Source organism: Coregonus lavaretus, assembly GCF_964263955.1.
Source record: "Coregonus lavaretus genome assembly, chromosome: 23".
NCBI lineage: Eukaryota > Metazoa > Chordata > Actinopteri > Salmoniformes > Salmonidae > Coregonus > Coregonus lavaretus.
The window spans coordinates 18,840,921-18,861,310 of NC_140010.1; the positions used below are offsets into that span (position 1 = coordinate 18,840,921).

Sequence of the window (20,390 nt, forward strand, 5' to 3'; positions counted from 1 at the left end):
TGTTTTGGACTGCACTGGGCCTTTAAAATTAAAGGTAAATGTGAGAAGCGCTATGCTGTCAGTCAAGAATAACTTGTGTGTAACCATCAGTATGAAGACAATTTACATTTGGAGAGCGATCCTTGCCCGAGCCTCCAGACTTGCCATCCAGTATGGGGGAGGCGAAAGGACTTAGGTCCTGCAGACAGAGAAGGCTTTTAGCCAATTTTGACAATAGAAATTGACTATTGATGTTACGTCCAGACAGTGATTGATCGGCCCCAACTGTAATTTTCGGCTTTAGGTTCAATATTTAACACTGGACAATCTGCTTCTGGCAAGACATGTTAAGATTTGAAAGAGGAGAAACATGTTAAACCACTATTGGGGCATGGCATGACCAGGAAATACATTTACCCTACCTTTCCGCATAGGCCTATTGTATAACATCCAAGTTATGCATGTCAATCATCATGTTTCAATGGAGAAAAGGCAATAATTCGTAGCAATAAACCAATGTAATTGCATGGAAAAGCAGATGTGTATACACGTCGAGGCATTTTGTAATCGATGCACTACTCCTGGGAGGGCATGGGAAGGCATGTGATTGCATGGATCTAATGGATGCCATCCATGGAATACCAGTGAGCTGCAGCAACATGAATGCAGCAGCAGCCAGCACCGACAGTAACAATTCACTGTCATTCAAATAACTTGGGGCCTATTTGATCTGCAGATGTTGGGGCATTGTCTTAATATAGAAAATGCAAGCTTAGATAATGCACATAGTATAACTATACGATTATGGTCAGATATTGAAGTAAAACATGTCTGGGGAAACAAAGAAAACCCATAATGATGCTAGCCTGGTTTAACCAGACTGTACACTGTGCTCACTGCTCACCATTGTTTCAGGTTAAACAGGCTGATATGATGCCAATGCGATCAGTGTCTTGGTTCATTTGAGCGGAGAGAACATGATGCAAGGGGAAACCAGAATAATACTCTGAAATCCAATAAAGTCAGGACTTTCTCTCTCTCAGGCTCTTCTCTGTTGCCCCTAGCTACAGTGCAGGCACACACAATTAATCATGACTCAGTGGTTTAGAGCAGACCAGAGACCAGAGCAGTGTGTTTCCAGCTGTTTCCCTAGCTTCCTCTTTCTTCTCACACAAAAACACAACAACATCAGATCCCTTATTGCCCATAAGCCAACTAGACACCTTTTCCATGGAAACGTTGGAAATAATTGTTCTAAACAGTAACTGATTACTTGATTAGCCAGTTATGTTTGTAATATTCCAGTTCATGCAATAATGGAAAATAACAATGCTGGTGCATTTAGGAATTAATAAAGGCCCCAATAGACCTCGGTGGTATTTGGATTGTGTAAATAGACCAGTACAGGATGAGTTTTAAGTCTGCGTATGGGATGGGCTTCAGGTCTTTGACAACGCATTATATGTTGATGGTGGTAGTGATGATGATGGTGATGAATATGATGTAAATGATGATGGCGTATTGCATTTAAATTTAAAAGTGCATAGACATGAACATTTCACCCACAAATCAAGTGAATAGCTGATGTTGAGTCCATGTTTTGAGGACTTGATGCTGGGGGAAAAACTAGCATCATCTCATGCCTGTCCAAAGGTCAGGGTTGTGCAAAGAACCTGTCAAAAAAGGCAACCTGAACAGTGTTGTTTTTGATTATGATGTAATTACAAAAATAACATGATATTTGAAAAAATAACATGACCTCAAATGTGAGGACTAGACGTTGTGAATTGGAAAACATGCCCATGTGATTGATGTAACAATACGGGCACCCGAACATACTTGAAAGTTACATATTTTGCAACATTATAATACAAAACACAGATCTCACTGTCATAATAAACACACACACACTACTCTTTCCACATCAACAAACACCTGTATGTGTCAAACAACATCATTTACGAACTTACTGGCATATTTAGGCGTAGTGTTTTCTTTTTCTTCGATGTTTTCATATCCTTCTTGTTGGACTCCATCACCGTGCTTCCCATTTTCAGACTAATGACTCTGTTCTCTTTGTTTTTAACGAGGAAGAACGAGCTTGGGTAAATTGCGTGGCATTATACCATAAGTCTTTATCTGAAAACGAAGTTGTAAGTCAACGTTCTTTAGAAGAAAGTAGTTAATTTACCAGGAAGTATAGCCTACCGCACTACCGACGCATTACAGACAACGGGTGTGTTGACATCACGAAGACTGAGCGCGCTGCTTTTCACTAACAGATGTCAGTAAAGCATGGTTTCATTATTGGTTCCTATTTCCTTGACTCCTTCCCTAGGTCATAACTCCTACCCTTTCCATTTCCTCCACATATATAAAACGATTTACAGATAAAGCAGAGCATCACATTTTATTCAAAGGGATATGTTGGGGATGGGGACTTTCACTGGCTGACCACTTCAGATCTCCAATCTCAGAAAGGGATAGGAATTAAGCCAAGGGGACAATTATTGAAATGGAACACATACACGTTATTTCTTTCTTACATGCAGTGGGTGGGTTAACGTGAGCAAAACAAGTAGCCTCCAGTTGGATATTTTGCTGCTATCGTTTGAACAGCAAGGCAGATCTCATAGCCATTCTTTCTCTTAGTCTATCTGGTGAATGCCTTGTTTGCCTTCAATTACACGTTTTTGCTCTCTCCAACAGCTCGTGTCAGTTCGTTTAAACATTAACCTAATTAATGGCAGGCCATACTTTTATAGATTATATTTTTATCAGTTGTCTTCAGTTGGTAAATAATATATTATGAATTTAATATTAACAAAATGTGTATGGTGATGAAAGTAGTGGAGATGCAGTTGCCATATTTGGCCAGTGGGTGTCTTCTTGAGGAGTAAAATACATTACTCAAGCCTAGTCTATTCCAAGGGGGTCAGTCCTATGGGTCAGGCAGATGTGTGCGATTTCTGAAGGCACACACAATATAATTAAGATGTAAAATAGTTTATTTTGTAAATGTTTCTAAATTCAATTCCAAACCTCATATTTCTCTGTACACTTCAAAAGGCATTAAAAAAAACACATTGAGACTACAGGACCAAGAAAAAGTTACCACAAACACACTGGTAGGAGGATGTCATTTTATACAAGAGAAGAAAAATATCCAAGAAACAATTTTGTTACAACCATTCATTGAGAAAATATATACAATTGAGTCTTCGGAAAGTTAAAAAAATACATGCCATATACATTACAAGTTCTAAGACGGTCTCCAATATTTTACAGTCGACTTGAAATTGTGCTCGCAAAACATTTTCTAACTACTGTATGTGGCTTGTGATGTGTCAATATCACATACATTTCTGATTAAGTAGAATGTCATCTCTTTTCAAAATGTAGCACCACCAAATGTCCCGACCTTTTCCTCCGCAAGAAACATGATTTAATTTTTTCAGTACACTTTAATTTCAAAAGCCTGAAGCAGTAAGCAATGTCATACGACGTCTGTACACAATTTCTATGTAAAAAACAAAACAGAAAAAACAAGGTTATATTCCTACACATATTTGGGTTAAAAAGAAGTTAAAATTGTGTTTGGGTGGTTTAAAACCTTTTTCACAGCTCTATAAAATCAAACCTGATTAACAGCAAAGATGTCAGGATGTCTTTACCATTTTTTAATTCTTTAACCAATAGCTCATTTCCACACTCAGTCACCAAAAATATTTATTTTTGAGTGGTCAAAGTACGTGTAAATCACAAAAACACTAAGCTACAATACCATACTTTTAATACAACAAAAATACTTTGTGAATTATTGTGGTTATTTTACAAATTCTGTACAGAATAATCATAATATATACTCTGAAACTGATATCATGACATCCTTCTTAAATAAACTGCAATGACAAAAAATAAAATAATAATATAATTAAAAAACACCCAAACATCAAGAAGGTTAAGGTAGTATTTGGTCGGTTATTCCTATATTTTTCTTTATATACATTTGTACAAAAGTAACAGAATTTCTTCAATCTTCAGAAAACAATATCAGTTTAGCCTTCTTTTACTGTCATCATTTTGAGAATAAAATTAATTAATTCAATAATAAATACAAAACGTCCTCTCGAATTTCACTCAAATCACATGACAGAAACCTATGATAAAACTGACTCATGGAATCAAGTATCTTAAAGTTTGTGTGTACGTGTGTCTTTTTTTTTTAGTGCAAGTTAATATTCCCTTCACGGTAGTCATTGCTGTACATTCCCCATTCAGTGATGTCTACATTTAGTCAAATGGTTTTACATTTAAAGTTTTAAACAAAAGGGCCTGCCCTTAACAACCAATAGGGTCCGCGCCCTGCACAGTGCTCTCTCCTCATTCGCTGGTGGATTCTCATCTGCGCCCTACTGTATATCATCTCACTAATACACAGACGCCACACTCATTGACAGAGCCCTTCCAATAAAACCCAGCCTCTCGCATAATATGGCACGAATCACGTCCATCTGCTGTTGCTTCTTCCTGTCCATCTTCAGTCTATGCTTCCAAACATGGGACTCCATTCACGCGTCGCTCTTAGGGTTTACTCAGGCCTTCGGCTCGTTCTAAAAAAGTCTGAAGCACCTCTCTCTTTCTACACAGAGATCAGGGCATCTGCATAATATGGCAAGGAATGCATTTGTGTTTGTTGTTGTCATTTTAGGTTTTTCTCAGTTGATCCATTTCCTGCAGTCTGCTGTTCCACAGTGACAGGCGATCTTGTGTTGGCCGTCCACACAGTCATACTGGTAGTCAAAACAAAGCTGGAAAATAACGGGGAAAAACAGTGATGACAATGAAAACGCCATTCATAGCATATGTAGATATTTTCAATTGAAAGGAAAAAGAACCCACCTCCTCTCCTTTCTCGATTCTGCGGTTGGAGGTGATGATAATTTTATAACCTCTTTCGAAGGTTACCACCTCTGCGACACAGTTCGGGGTACAAGAGTGGTTGATGTACCTGTATAAGAAAACAAACACATAGCATTGCACATTATGACGGAATTTGTAATTACATTTTTGAATGAGAGGTTCATTGTGCATACTGTGTAATCAGACTGGAGGCTACATACGGAGCCCTGTAAATGAATTATAGCACCACCATCCTGACATTGAGCGACAAATAAATCAGTTAAGATTAGAATGTGAATCAGTTGGAATGTGACTATGTAAACAATACAACAAAGCCCTATGATAGACTAGCGTCCTGTCCAGGGGGAGTACTTCTGCATCAAGCTGCCTCATGCTTCAGAAACAGGAGATGGGCTCCTGCTCCTACGAGCTGTTCCGGCTTAGTAAGGCTACTTACTTTTACTTGACCTATGTAAACAATATGCTTACCTTGCTAGACCCCCTGTCTGACTGGAATCAACGACATGTTCACTGTCGATGCGGAACATGAACACTCCACGATTCTGTGGGGGAAAAGTAACCACTTAGACCAACTGGAATCATTACATGAGAGAATACAGCAAACATGTATTATTCAGCCTTCGCTCTCCACAACACAGTAATTAGTAGAGCCTTGAGTAAAAAAAAAAAGAAGATTTGCACCTGAGACTTGTAAGTCCTTTGCTTCCTGATGGCCACCTCGTTGCGGAGGACGGTTCCGTTGTACTCGATCACCATGGTGTGTTTCTCTATGTCCCTGGATGCATACAGACCCAGGCCCTGTGGACACAGCAATCAGAAAGTTTGTCTACGTCCAACAGTAAGTCCTCTTACTCTCATGCTGTCATACTTCAGTGTCATATTCACTCTGCTACTTTAGAAGGGGAATGCTACAGAGCTGAACATAGAAGATCATGCCCAGTAGACCCACCTGGATCTTGGAGGCAGCGAGGTAGACGTTGGCCCTCCACTCACTCTTCATCCAGCGGTACTGAGAGGACCTGTGGTGCACCGTGGGTGGCTTGGTGTGGGGTACACCTCCCTCCCCCTGGGCTGTGTTCTGACACCTGGAGGAGGTATTGGTGGTGCTGGATACTGGCTGGCGCCTAGGAGTGTGTGTGTGTGGAGGAGGGCATAGTACAATTAACAAAACAAGTACAAAACAAAGCCTACATATTGTTATAGAAAATAACTTGTGATAAACCAAAGTACATTAAATCCACAGACTTAAATCAATGTAAATTCATCCACAATACCTTATGACAACGGCGGTGGATGGGGAGCTGGTTTTAGGCATGGCGCGGGCACTGCCGGAGGGGTTAAAGATCAGGGGCAGCTCCATCAGAGGGTTACGGCCGTAACGGAAGGTGTACCTGTCACAGGCCTCTACCCCTGGGAGCTGGAACACAAGCAACAGCACAGGGAAATGAGACTGGAACGCTCCTCCTCACTTCAGTGTCTACAATACAGTATGGTATGGGTATTTTAAGAGTCGTTCATCTGAATAGGCAGCTACAGACATCTATAGCGTAATTTGAACATTGATAATTTATTATAAATGTTTTAATATAATACAACTAAAAACAGATACAAACCGATTCAGTGATCTTGGTGACTGCAGATACAGTGAGCCCAAACAGGTCCTCTCCTTTCAGATAGACAGGGAAGAGTTTCAGAGTTCCTATTTCAGTCCTCCTGTCAGCCACCGGTCCCAGGACCTTATCCCACACTCCTGATAGACAGGAAACAGCAGGGGTTATATATTATAGGGACGCCTACAGAAAACATTTACTGTAGTAAAAGAGAATCTGAAAGGCAAAATTATCTAGAAACAAGCCTAGTCTAAGCTAACCCAGATACATAAACAGCAGAGGCTACAGCCATAACAGGGCTAACTAAGCATGTCATAAAACCAATCTAGCTAGCCCACCTTTACTAGACAAGCCTAATCTAAAGCCTGGCCTAAGACAAATCTATCCCAGCCCACCTTTGGCAGTGGAGTCAGTGAGGATCAGGTCCTTGTGTCCCTGCTCGATGACGCGGATGCTGAACTCCGGCTGCTCCTCCCTCTCCTCCACGGAGCACAGGTAGCGGCAGCGGCGGTTGCCGTGGCGCATGCTCCAGTAGATGCGGCAGGCCTCGTAGCCCACGGGGAAGATGGCTGTGGCAGAGTGGAAGGCGGCCATCTGGGACGGGGTGAGCTGACCAACGGTATGGAGCACCAGGCTGCCCACTCTGAAGGTGTAGCCCAGCTCGGGCTGCTGCACGGCGCTGGCCATCTGCCTCACCTCGTCCCTCTGTATGTAGACGCGGCGGAACACAGCGAAGCAGCGCAGCTCGTGCTCCAGGACGTGGCCAGAGCTACCGTGGGCGGAGCCTGAGCCTCTGGGGCGGTGGGCATGGCAAAGCATGGTCTTGTCCTTGAAGAAGGTGCAGTGTGCCTGCAGGGCGCAGGTGAAGTGGTAGACGTTGGTGCAGCGCAGGCGGTGGCAGCCGCTGGTGGCGCCCATCTGCTGGCAGAAGGCACAGCGGACCGCCGAACCCCGCCTCAGCGCCAGCTCCACATTGATCAGAGCGCCTGACTGCGTCTCATACACCTATACAACAATACAATATTTATAATAGATATACAACACAATATAACTTTAATAAAAGAAGGGGCACGATTGTAGTGAATGGTAGTAATGATCTAAAACCAGCAGTCCACCTCTCTAACCTCTGGGCTACCTACCTCGGTGGACCACAGGGCACAGTTGAGGTGCACCCACACGTCCAGGTCCAGGCTGAGGAGGCGGGCAGGGCCGTCGGTGACCCCGTCCCCCAGCTGGTGACAGAAGCAGCAGCGGCGCTGGTCCCTGAGGCTGGCCCCGGGGCGGAGAGACGCTCCCAGCTTCCTCAGCAGCTCGTCTATCTGGTCCTCGTCAGGGAGCTGGGAGCTTCCTCTAGGCACCACCACCTGCACCGTCCACTTCCTCCAGCGGAGACCCTTGTGTCTCTTCCCCTGGTGCCAGCCCTCCTGGTGAGCCCTGGGGCCCCGCGCCTTCAGCTTTACCGTCACTTTGATGGTGTCTGACTTGGCCTCTGTCTTAGGGGTCTTAGTGGTGTCACTGGCTGGGGGGAAGGGGATGGGTGGGGTGGAGGGAGGGGACTGCTTGAGCTGGAGCTGGGCCAGACAGTGGACATCCAGAGAGGATATGTTGTTGCTGTACTGGTGTTGTGTTTTAGACAGGCTCTCTTTCTGGTCCGAGTCTGGAGACAGGAGGGCCACCGTGTCCTGCAGAAGACAATAATGTAATGATGACCTGCACATTTCAATTAATTAATTAATTCATTCATTCATTCTAGGTACAGCTTTGAAGAGGCAAGAAGAGGATTCAACACAGCTTTGACTTGACATATTATACACTCTTCAACACCTTTAGGTGCCTTTGATTCTTGTGCACACCAAAGTGCCTCATGTATTTGAATTGGTAGGTATTGATAGGACATTATTAGTAGGACAAACCTTAGAGTCTGTAGTGGTTCTGGCCTGCGAGGAGGAGGAAGAGGAGGAGGAGGAAGCAGAGTAGAGGAGGAAGCAGCTGTGGCTGCAGAAGACCAAGTTCCTCTCGGAACGCAACGATCCTTCTTGTTCCTGAAGAAGAGGAGGGAAGCCAGGCATGTCAGGAGATGTAGCAAGGGAGATGGAGAGAAGCACTTCTCCTTAAGCTCAATGAGCTATCAAAGGCCAAAATTGATGCTCATACAGAAACCTTTTGTTAGATTAATTTGGATTTTAAGAATAATGACTAAAGGATTTCACCCCAAATACAGTATAAATGTTAGAATTATCATGTAGTGTCAACCCACTAACAGAGGGGGCGGTACTAAACATTCAAGGGGGAAGGCGGAAACTGTTTAGAAAACCCACCTAAAAAGGTGGGAGGAGTCAAGTTCAGGAGGTATAAAATCGTATGTTTGGGTCTTTGGCCCCAGAGCTAGAATTAGGTTGAATTAGAGATAGAAATTCACATGACACCTTTATCAATGCTAAAAGGGGTTATTCAATAATCAAACAGCTCCAATATTCAGATGAATCAGGGTCCTTTGTAGCTCAATTGGTAGAGCATGGCGCTTGTAACGCCAGGGTAGTGGGTTCGATCCCCGGGACCACCCATACGTAAAAATGTATGCACGCATGACTGTAAGTCGCTTTGGATAAAAGCGTCTGCTAAATGGCATATTATATTTAACCATTTGTGAACTCCCCAGACTAGTCTGAGGGCATGCTACCGATATGGATTTCACTCCAATGGTGGGATTAGCATAACTAGAGGCTCTACAGTACATGTGTGTACGGACATGCACGGATGTGTGTGTATGTCTGTGTCTGTGTGCATGCACTTTTGTGTGTGTAGCATGTGTGTGTGTCTGTGCGCGCGCACACCCCCAATCCTGTGAGGTCTGAGCGACTGATGGAGAGAAGGGCTTTTACTGGGTTGGTTGGTTGGCCAAGCAGATAGTCAATCAATCCATATAGATCATGGCTTGGTTGGGCAAGATCACAACAAGGTAATTGATCAATCAGTGTTGACAGAACATGTGGACCATTAGATAGATATAGACACGACTATCTAACGTGGACCGCAAGATCGAAATATCAATGTATCGCTCAGTGTTGACCAATAGATAACAGTCTTTGTAATGTATGAGATCAGCCTGATGAACACGTAGTAATTGACTACATGAAAGCTCTGGCGGTACGTTACCTGTTTGTGTACTGGAAGGTCTTTGATGGACTTGCGGACTCCATTTCCCAGCACCACCACCTTACAGTGGCAGCACCACTGGGGCTTGGCGCCTGGGCTGCCGGCGGTCTTCTGATGGGTGCCTCTGACTGCAGCTGAACCTGAAACACATAGACCGCTCTCTGTGACACAGCTCCTCCAACTATGTTAGATGCATAACAGGCCAGTGCAGTACTGCTGCTAGGTTTATTACTTCAAATAAATGAGTGGCGCTCTGCTGCTGTCTTGTTTTGGACCAAATAACCATTTAAAAACGGCTGATTTTTAGGCAGCAGAGCGCCACTCATTTATTTGAAGTAATAAACCTAGCAGCTCTTGTCCCACTCTGGAACTTCAATATGTCCGTAGAGTATATTATGTTGAACAATATATTGACAAATTAGCCAAATCAAAAATTGTATATTTTCAATATTAATGTTTATATTTTTTAATATTCATAAATGTATGTAAGAAATGTGTTACTGAAATCAAAATACTACTCATATCACAGAGGAAGCGGTAAAGCTTTATATGACACCAACTTTTGTTTTGTAGCACGTACATATTAAACATTATGTCACAATTATTCTAACTTCAATTAATAATTTATGCTTTAAGATTATGCTTTAAAATCCAAATGTCAAATATATGTCAACAATCCTTCCTCCTAAGGACCCTTCTATGGATTAGATTGAGTGAAGATCCCCCAAAATCAGGGTCTTTTTTTTGTTCTAGTTTCGTGAGGTATCACTCATACTTTATGACCTTAGATGGCCATGATGCAATTGTCTTAGATCAACCGCACAATTGGTTTGAAGATAAACACCTCCTTGTTATAAGATCCCACGACAATTAACAATAGATAATTGAGAGGAATATCCTATACCTTTACCCCACTGATGAGGTGTCCACTTGATCATTTATCTGGCTGTTTTTGATCTACGGGTCCAGGCTAACTGACCACATTCATTAGGCCTGTGGTCTGACACTGACAGCAGCGCTAAGCAGGTGTGTGTGTGTGGGGGTGTGTGTACCAGTGCGATCGTGCCCAGGAAGGATGATTACTCAGTTTCATTAGTTGTGTGTATCGTTGTGTGAGATCAATACGTATGCCCATCATTACCTGGTGGGCCAGACACACATAGCCTTTAGACCCCTTACAGAAGGATAATGATTCACTGGGCGAAGAAACTGCCCATTTGTAAACATCGTTAAAAGGGGCTAATTATTTAAATGGCCAACGAGGGGGGAAAGAATGACGAGGAGGATTGTAAATGTTTCTTGTCGGCCGGATCATATTGTTGTGCATGTTTTAAATCGTATGTTGTATTGATTGCTGCTGCCTTCTTGGCTAGGTCTCCCTTGCAAAAGAGACTGTCTCAATGAGCTTTTCCTGGTTAAATAAAGGTATAATATAACTAACAAAACAAACTGGTCTGGATGGACATGAATTTCAGCAGTGTTTCAGTTCAAGATGAGCACACAAGAGCAGCAACATCTCCCCTGTTATGTCTGTATTTGGACATAAGGGGGCGATAAGGTGCAGGGATGTAGCCCAGTCTCTCACCTGGTCCGTCAGGATGGAAGCGGATGTGCTGCTGTGGATGTCCCAGCTGCTGTTGCATCATCATTCTCTGTTGTGGTCCTCCTCCCCCGGGCCTGATGAGCTGGCCTGGGTCTCCATGAGGGTGAGGGCCCCCGATGTCCACAGCACCACCACGGCCCGGGTACATCATGGGGGCCCCAGGCCGGTGCTCCAGGCCTCCCTGGGGACCCACCCTCAGGCCGCTGAGCATGGCCAGGGGCCCCCTGTCTGGGCCCGGGGTGCTGCTGACCTCATAGCTGCTGGGGATCTTCACACACAGCAGTTCTGAGATGGCTGCTACCACACCTGTGATGTTCTGAGAACAAAAACACAACATGAAAATTAATGTTGCGGCTATTGCCAATCAAGCCACCGGCACATGTACAGTAGACAGAGAGCAAAGAATTGGCTTCAGCTCCTACAATTATGCCTGGTGATGTTTTAATCCTCACATATTTGACCAGTAGTGAAATGACTGAGGTGCATTTTTTATGAGAAAAAGGGGAATGAACTACCAACAATAACCAACAAACATGAAAAAAAAAGGATCTAGACCATTTCCTCCATGCTGATTTTCTATGAAAGCTGGAGGAAGTGAAGCCAACAGAACAGAAATACTCACCTCAGCAGCCGCTGGTCTCAGGGTGATGGCTACAGACAGCAGGCCTGGCTTAGTGTCGTTAGACAGCGGGCCAAAATGGGAGCCGAAGAACATCCCAGAGGGCTCCGTCTTGAGCTCAGTCTTCAGCCTAACCTCTGATCCTACAGGAAGACCAATAGAGGCATTCGGAATAATGTTTTAAAGGATGTTTCATTAATACTTACTGCTTTCATTGATACTGTAAAGCAGTTTGTGACAGCTGTTGATGTAAAAGGGCTTTATAAATATAATTTGATTGATGATGGAGTGCTGATAATAGTGAGAAAGGCACATCTCTTTTTACAGTTGATCATTTATTACCAGTTTAAACAAATTACCAAGGCCATATTCATTTATGGTAACACATTATTTTAACGGTCCGTAGGAAACCATTTATTAATCATTACCCCCACATTTATAAACCATTTACATATCATAAAGTATTTTCACAGTCCCTAATCTAAAGTGAGCAGTATTGAACCCTAATCCTTACCTAATCCTAAATGGTGTGCAATCTTTTTGTAAATGCCTTATAAATGGTTTATTATGAACTGTTAAAATAAAGTATAACTTTAATTATTTACCTTTCCCCCAGGGTGTGGGGAGCATGGGGAGGATGGGGGAGAGGGGCTCCTCCTTCACCAATGACAGGTCTGGGTAGCGGCTGATCTCCATGCCAACCACACTTTCTGGGGACGAGGAGGGGACAAAACTATCTGGTGTGTCCCGGTCCTTACAATGCTCCTGTCCCAGCCTGTTACTGTGACAGAGAGGGAGGGGGTTGAGAGAAACATTAGTTAACATCAGCATGTATCAAAACAATATTGTTGGTCAACCTATTTTTCAAAAAATATACACTGCTCAAAAAAATAAAGGGAACACTTAAACAACACAATGTAACTCCAAGTCAATCACACTTCTGTGAAATCAAACTGTCCACTTAGGAAGCAACACTGATTGACAATACATTTCACATGCTGTTGTGCAAATGGAATAGACAACAGGTGGAAATTATAGGCAATTAGCAAGACACCCCCAATAAAGGAGTGGTTTTGCAGGTGGTGACCACAGACCACTTCTCAGTTCCTATGCTTCCTGGCTGATGTCTTGGTCACTTTTGAATGCTGGCGGTGCTTTCACTCTAGTGGTAGCATGAGACGGAGTCTACAACCCACACAAGTGGCTCAGGTAGTGCAGCTCATCCAGGATGGCACATCAATGCGAGCTGTGGCAAGAAGGTTTGCTGTGTCTGTCAGCGTAGTGTCCAGAGCATGGAGGCGCTACCAGGAGACAGGCCAGTACATCAGGAGACGTGGAGGAGGCCGTAGGAGGGCAACAACCCAACAGCAGGACTGCTACCTCTGCCTTTGTGCAAGGAGGAGCACTGCCAGAGCCCTGCAAAATGACCTCCAGCAGGCCACAAATGTGCATGTGTCTGCTCAAACGGTCAGAAACAGACTCCATGAGGGTGGTATGAGGGCCCGACGTCCACAGGTGGGGGTTGTGCTTACAGCCCAACACCGTGCAGGACGTTTGGCATTTGCCAGAGAACACCAAGATTGGCAAATTCGCCACTGGCGCCCTGTGCTCTTCACAGATGAAAGCAGGTTCACACTGAGCACATGTGACAGACGTGACAGAGTCTGGAGACGCCGTGGAAAACGTTCTGCTGCCTGCAACATCCTCCAGCATGACCGGTTTGTCGGTGGGTCAGTCATGGTGTGGGGTGGCATTTCTTTGGGGGGCCTGTGCTCGCCAGAGGTAGCCTGACTGCCATTAGGTACCGAGATGAGATCCTCAGACCCCTTGTGAGACCATATGCTGGTGCGGTTGGCCCTGGGTTCCTCCTAATGCAAGACAATGCTAGACCTCATGTGGCTGGAGTGTGTCAGCAGTTCCTGCAAGAGGAAGGCATTGATGCTATGGACTGGCCCGCCCGTTCCCCAGACCTGAATCCAATAGAGCACATCTGGGACATCATGTCTCGCTCCATCCACCAACGCCACGCTGCACCAGACTGTCCAGGAGTTGGCGGATGCTTTAGTCCAGGTCTGGGAGGAGATCCCTCAGGAGACCATCCGGCACCTCATCAGGAGCATGCCTAGACGTTGTAGGGAGGTCATACAGGCACGTGGAGGCCACACACACTACTGAGCCTAATTTTGACTTGTTTTAAGGACATTACATCAAAGTTGGATCAGCCTGTAGTGTGGTTTTCCACTTTAATTTTGAGGGTGACTCCAAATCCAGACCTCCATGGGTTGATACATTTGATTTCCATTGATCATTTTTGTGCGATTTTGTTGTCAGCACATGGAGAAAAGAAAGAAAGAAAAAAGTATTTAATAAGATTATTTCATTCATTCAGATCTAGGATGTGTTATTTTAGTGTTCCCTTTATTTTTTTGAGCAGTGTATAATTGCATATCACAGGCTTCCCTAAACTGAGAACATTGTGTAGAGATTGTTTTGGAGTCTGTGAAAGATTGTATGGTATATCTACAGCCTAGTCTGAGTACACAGACAGAGGAACATGCCTGTTTTTAGACAAATAGCCTATTTCCACAAAAATATAATTGCATTCAAAACTGTAAATTGTCTAGATCAGGCTTCCCAAAGCTAAGAACATTGTGTAGAAATTGTTGTGGAGTCTGAAAGCTTGTATCATATAATGTGAGTCCCAAAAGTATTGGGACAGTGGATGCTACCATGATTACGGATAATCCTGAATGAATCGTGAATAATGAGTGATAAAATTTGAGGTTAGCATGTCTTGGGGGTATGATATTTGTGAGGCTAACTTTCTCACTCATCATTATTCACGATTCATTCAGGACTATTCGTAATCATGGTAGCATCCACAACATTAATGTAGAAGTGTTTAGAAACATATTCTCTCCTTATTTACAATAAAAGTGACTCCAAAATGTCACAATACATTATTTACCGTTCATTTCTATTAGCCACAAAATAATCTGAAACACAACCAAAACAAACAGAAAATGCATCCAACAAATTTTGGAGAGTCACAAGCTTGATGTAATAATTGCGTGCTAGAAATATGGGACTGCTAGGAATATACACTTTAACCTCATAGCCATTGTATCATTTCAAATCCAAAGTGCTGGAGTAGAGCCAAAACAACAACAAAAATGTCACTGTCCCAATACTTTTGGAGCTCACTGTACATGTATCTACAGCCTAGTCTGAGTACCCAGATCAAGAAGAATGCATGTTTTTAGACAAATATTAGTATTCAAAGTGTCCACTGCAGTGTCTATAAAGTGCAATTCAAATTAATCTTAATTGTCCCAGTAGGGAAAATCATTGTGCGGCCAAGTATTTACAGAATACACCGTAATCACAATGACAGGTTTAGAAGGTAATATGGCATCTTTAAGATGTAAAGAGTAAGCAAAGACATCAATTCTAATTTGGATAGAAAAATTCTGGTAACTTGGTAGGAGGATTCCGGATTTTCTGCTAATTCCCTCTTGATTCCGGGAATCTTGTAGCCGGGATTTCAGGAAAACCTGGGAATTTTGGGGAAATTACTGGAATTTGCAACCATACTCCTAATTGCCCTGTTATGGGAGCAGAGGCCTTACTTACCTGAGTTCCTCCTGGTTGTTGTGAGGGGGTGTGGGGAGGGAGGCTGGCACGTCCACAGTTTTAGGTCCCTGAGCGATGGCTCGGGCCAGCAGGTCCTCCTCGGTCCTGAATGGGACATGGAGCGGCTTGGGGACCAGACCTTTGGATACTACATAGAAGAGGAACATTAAGATTGGTCCTAACAGAATGACACTACAATTGGAAATTGTTGCAAAAACTTTCAAGTCCATTTTCTCAATAGGGGTTTCGCAAGGTTATGAACTTTCAAAATAGCGTAACCTTCTCAACACATTTCAGAATGCTGTGTATGATACATTATTTTGAAGTTAAAAAAACTACTTCAGAGATTCAGCAAGCTGGAACCTAATCTACCAATAACCCCTGGTCACCCGTGACCTCTGAACCCTCCCCAGTGCTCACCCATGGCAGCATCTTTGCTGGCCAGCTCCTCTGTCGTGGCAAAGCCGTTGATCATCTTCTGACGGTTTACAGGTGGAGGAGTCGGAGGGAGTGAAGCCGGCGGGGTGGGAGGGTTGCTCAGATTGTTCTGCTTTGAAGAAACAAGCCAAGGAATACATGTCACCATACTACAAAAGGGGATATAATTTATAATATTATATCATAGCAGTCTCTTGCTACCACAAGTCACTGCTTCAAAGGCATCATTCAACTTCATCTTAATTAAAGTGTCTTGTGCCTGGGGCTGGTCTAGTGGGTAGTGCCAGCACCTTCTGCGCATACAGTATGCAGTACATGTTTGCGTGGGATCCCTCCATCTCTCCCTAGCTCATTCAAAGTCTGTCTCTTAAAAAAAAAAGAAAACGAGATGAGCAGGATTTTAAAATAACAAAATAAACTCTGGTTGGAGGTGAGTCCTTACCTTGTAGGCGAGCTGGGAGTAGTAGTCGGAGACACCTTCCAGAGAGGCGCTGCCGAATGTCCCAGACAGGAGGTTCTCACCGTTGAGCTGGCCGCTGCCGTAGGGGGCAAAGTGGGCAAAGTTCACCCCTATCAGGGGCTCCATGAGGGGCAGAAGGGACAGCTGCTGTAGGACGAGAGAGAGGAAGGGAGATGGAGAGAAACAGAGGAGGTTACGCATATTTATTTATTTATTTAATATTTTAACAGAGAATGTGACAACATTCTTATTTACAGTAATGACCTAGGGAAGCGTTCCAGCCAGGGGAGAGGAAAGGAGAGGGGTTGAATGCACTAATGAAGAAGTTTACTCGCAGGAGATATGGGGTGAGGTTGTGTACCTCTAAGCGGGGATGTAAGCTTGGCTTCTTCTTTATATGTGTCGAGTAAAGCTTAAACCATGCATTTAGATTGTAGGTAGTTTATCCAGGTAGTTATTGTAGGTACGTTTTGTAGTGTATGCGACTGAGCCCGGTGAAGCACGAGGCTAGCTAGCTAACCCACTACCTGGACCATTAAAGCTAGCTAGCTAGCGGGTAGCAACACCGCAGCCACTGCTAGCTGGCCAACTATATCAGCTAGCAGTACTGTAGCAACTAAATACATTTCAACGGAACGATTTGATTAGTGTAAAGTTAGCTAGCTACATAGTTGTCTTGGTATCAAAGACAAAGGTGTAGTATAGAGAAACTATCGAGGTTAGCTAGCCAGCTACATTATCAAACAGTCAACACCGCAGCCACTGCTAGCTAGCCAACATTACCAGCTAGCAGTACTGTATCATTTTAGTCAATGAGAATTTTGCAACGTAAGCTTCACTTTCTGATCATTCGAGATGTGTAGTCCACTTGTGTAGCTAGCATGACTGACTTTGTGCTAGCTAGCCAACGTTTAATCTTCTGCATTATGAAAGGAACTAGACACGGACATGAATGATCCATTGGTAGTTTGTTGTAACCAAGTATTGGTGCTAAACGGTGTGTTATTGGATGCTAGCATGCTAGTTAGCTATGGCGTCATAGGATACAGTACGGTGCCCTGGGCGGTTTTCACAGAAGAATACTGTACCAAGTTAGCTAGCTGAATAAACTAAGTTAGTCTATTCCTGGAAACATTGAACTACTGTAGATTACAGCAATTATAATTTCTAAAGTGGAAGTTGGAAGAGTTGTATTTGAGTGTTTCAGTGAAAGGTTAGTGAGGGAGTCCTCGTTTCCCCAGATGTTTAGTTAATTTAATTCCGATCTCCTTTGCATTAGTGTAGCCTTTTCTGTAGCCTGTCAACTATGTGTCTGTTTCTCCCCTGACCCATCTGTCTATCTCCTCATTTGAATTCCATGCTGTACAGTCACTAGCCCATTCAAGCTTAACATCCTTATCATTTATCGCCCTCCAGGTTCCCTTGGAGAGTTCATCAATGAGCTTGACGCCTTGATAAGTTCCTTTCCTGAGGATGGCTCACCCCTCACAGTTCTGGGTGACTTTAACCTCCCTACGTGTACCTTTGACTCATTTCTCTCTGCCTCCTTCTTTCCACTCCTCTCCTCTTTTCTTTTGACCTCACCCTCTCACTGTCTCCCCCTACTCACAAGGCAGGCAATACGCTTGACCTCATCTTTACTAGATGCTGTTCTTCTACTAATCTCACTGCAACTCCCCTCCAAGTCTCCGACCACTACTTTGTATCCTTTTATCTCACGCTCTCCTCCAACACTACTCACTCTGCCCCTACTCAGATGGTAATGCGCCGTCGCGACCTTCGCTCTCTCTCTCCCGCTACTCTCTCCTCTTCCATCCTATCATCTCTTCCCTCTGCTCAATCCTTCTCCCTCCAATCTCCTGATTCTGCCGCCTCAACCCTCCTCTCCTCCCTTTCTGCATCTTTTGACTCTCTATGTCCCCTATCCTCCCGGCCGGCTCGGTCCTCCACTCCTGCTCCGTGGCTTGACGACTCATTGCGAGCTCACAAGAACAGGGCTCCGGGCAGCCGAGCGGAAATGGAGGAAAACTAGACTCCCTGCCGACCTGTCATCTTTTCACTCCCTCCTCTATACATTTTCTTCCTCTGTTTCTGCTGCTAAAGCCACTTTCTACCACTCTAAATTTCAAGCCTCTGCCTCTAACCCTAGGAAGCTCTTTGCCACCTTCTCCTCCCTGCTGAATCCTCCTCCTCCTCCCCCTCCCTCTCTGTGGAGGACTTCGTCAACCATTTTGAAAAGAAGGTTGACGACATCCGATCCTCATTTATTAAGTCAAATGACACCGCTGGTCCTGCTCACACTGCCCTACCCTATGCTTTGACTTCTTTCTCCCCTCTCTCTCCAGATGAAATCTTGCGACTTGTGACGGCCGGCCGCCCAACAACCTGCCCGCTTGACCCTTTCCCCTCACCTCACCTCGCTCATCAACTCATCCTTGACCACTGGCTATGTCCCTTCCGTCTTCAAGAGAGCGAGAGTTGCACCCCTTCTCAAAAAACCTACACTCGATCCCTCCGATGTCAACAACTACAGACCAGTATCCCTTCTTTCTTTTCTCTCCAAAACTCTTGAGCGTGCCGTCTTTAGCCAACTCTTGCTCTCTATCAGAATGACCTTCTTGATCCAAACCAGTCAGGTTTCAAGACTGGTCATTAAACTGAGACTGCTCTTCTCTGTGTCACGGAGGCTCTCCGCACTGCTAAAGCTAACTCTCTCTCCTCTGCTCTCATCCTTCTAGACCTATCTGCTGCCTTTGATACTGTGAACCATCAGATCCTCCTCTCCACCCTCTCCGAGTTGGGCATCTCCGGCGCGGCTCACTCTTGGATTGTGTCCTACCTGACAGGTCGCTCCTACCAGGTGGCGTGGCGAGAATCTGTCTCCGCACCACGTGCTCTCACCACTGGTGTCCCCCAGGGCTCAGTTCTAGGCCCTCTCCTATTCTCTCTATACACCAAGTCACTTGGCTCTGTCATATCCTCACATGGTCTCTCCTATCATTGCTATGCAGACGACACACAATTAATCTTCTCCTTTCCCCCTTCTGATAACCAGGTGGCGAATCACATCTCTGCATGTCTGGCAGACATATCAGTGTGGATGTCGGATCACCACCTCAAGCTGAACCTCGGCAAGACGGAGCTGCTCTTCCTCCCGGGGAAGGACTGCCCGCTCCATGATCTCGCCATCATGGTTGACAACTCCGTTGTGTCCTCCTCCCAGAGTGCAAAGAACCTTGGCGTGACCCTGGACAACACCCTGTCGTTCTCCGCTAACATCAAAGCGGTGACCCGATTTCTGTAGGTTCATGCTCTACAACATTCGCAGAGTACGACCCTACCTTACACACTAGTAATGCCTGGGTGTATAACTGTCATAAACCTAGCAGCATCATTTGCTAGTCCATAATCACAGCAGTAATGTGGCTATGATGCATGTAATGGTATCAGCATACACACACCAAGGGCACCGTCCTAGGATAATCCTATCTGTAATTAGCTAGCTCTGTGGTCGATGCATCACAGCGATGTTAAAGACAGCGCTGTGGAAGGAAATACATCTCTGAAGGGATAATTTAGCTCCCCTTAATGTGAGATGAGTAAATGTAACATGCTGAATGTGGCCTACTGATGTAAGAAGAAGTCTACTCTCTGAAGTGTGTGTAGAGCATTAACAGCTTTCATTTTAAAATTTCATCATTGGCTTTTTGTCTGTGGTGGACTGCACAGTCCCTAGTGTTATGTTTAGGTCTACTCCCTACCTGTTTGAGCTGGGTCATTAGTGTATCAGTGCTGGAGTGCACCAGTTGCTTCTCCTCCCCTTCTTTCTTCCTCTTCTTGTAGCGAGAGGTAGGCCTCTCCCCTCCTTTGGGGTTCCTCTTGTTCCTGCCTTTCTTCTTCTCCTGTCCTGTGAGCAGCGGTCCTGGGAACTCTGGGAGGCCACAGAGCTGTCCGTCTGAATACGCCTGG

At 44.5% G+C, this 20,390-nt stretch overlaps 2 protein-coding genes across 2 annotated transcripts in view; both read right to left on the reverse strand.

The window, feature by feature from the left end:
* Positions 1 to 2,194, reverse strand: part of LOC311099094 (5'-AMP-activated protein kinase subunit gamma-1-like) — a 56,521-nt gene extending 54,327 nt beyond the window's left edge. Inside the window, exons 1-2 of the mRNA XM_084139725.1 lie at positions 1,950 to 2,194; positions 107 to 178 (exon numbers count right to left, since the gene is read on the reverse strand). Of these exons, the coding sequence (XP_083995851.1) occupies positions 107 to 178; positions 1,950 to 2,030 (153 nt within the window). The 5' untranslated portion in view covers positions 2,031 to 2,194. The remainder of the gene's footprint in view (positions 1 to 106; positions 179 to 1,949) is intronic.
* Positions 2,195 to 3,108: 914 nt separating this feature from the next.
* The window catches only part of LOC311098987 (histone-lysine N-methyltransferase 2C-like), a 120,458-nt gene continuing 103,176 nt past the window's right edge, over positions 3,109 to 20,390 (reverse strand). The window contains exons 43-60 of the mRNA XM_084139566.1: positions 20,183 to 20,386; positions 16,404 to 16,568; positions 15,944 to 16,073; positions 15,524 to 15,671; positions 12,496 to 12,671; positions 11,894 to 12,033; positions 11,254 to 11,587; positions 9,669 to 9,808; positions 8,426 to 8,554; positions 7,652 to 8,194; positions 6,908 to 7,517; positions 6,516 to 6,652; positions 6,177 to 6,319; positions 5,852 to 6,026; positions 5,584 to 5,700; positions 5,371 to 5,444; positions 4,882 to 4,990; positions 3,109 to 4,790 (exon numbers count right to left, since the gene is read on the reverse strand). Of these exons, the coding sequence (XP_083995692.1) occupies positions 4,698 to 4,790; positions 4,882 to 4,990; positions 5,371 to 5,444; positions 5,584 to 5,700; positions 5,852 to 6,026; positions 6,177 to 6,319; positions 6,516 to 6,652; positions 6,908 to 7,517; positions 7,652 to 8,194; positions 8,426 to 8,554; positions 9,669 to 9,808; positions 11,254 to 11,587; positions 11,894 to 12,033; positions 12,496 to 12,671; positions 15,524 to 15,671; positions 15,944 to 16,073; positions 16,404 to 16,568; positions 20,183 to 20,386 (3,567 nt within the window). The 3' untranslated portion in view covers positions 3,109 to 4,697. The remainder of the gene's footprint in view (positions 4,791 to 4,881; positions 4,991 to 5,370; positions 5,445 to 5,583; positions 5,701 to 5,851; positions 6,027 to 6,176; positions 6,320 to 6,515; positions 6,653 to 6,907; positions 7,518 to 7,651; positions 8,195 to 8,425; positions 8,555 to 9,668; positions 9,809 to 11,253; positions 11,588 to 11,893; positions 12,034 to 12,495; positions 12,672 to 15,523; positions 15,672 to 15,943; positions 16,074 to 16,403; positions 16,569 to 20,182; positions 20,387 to 20,390) is intronic.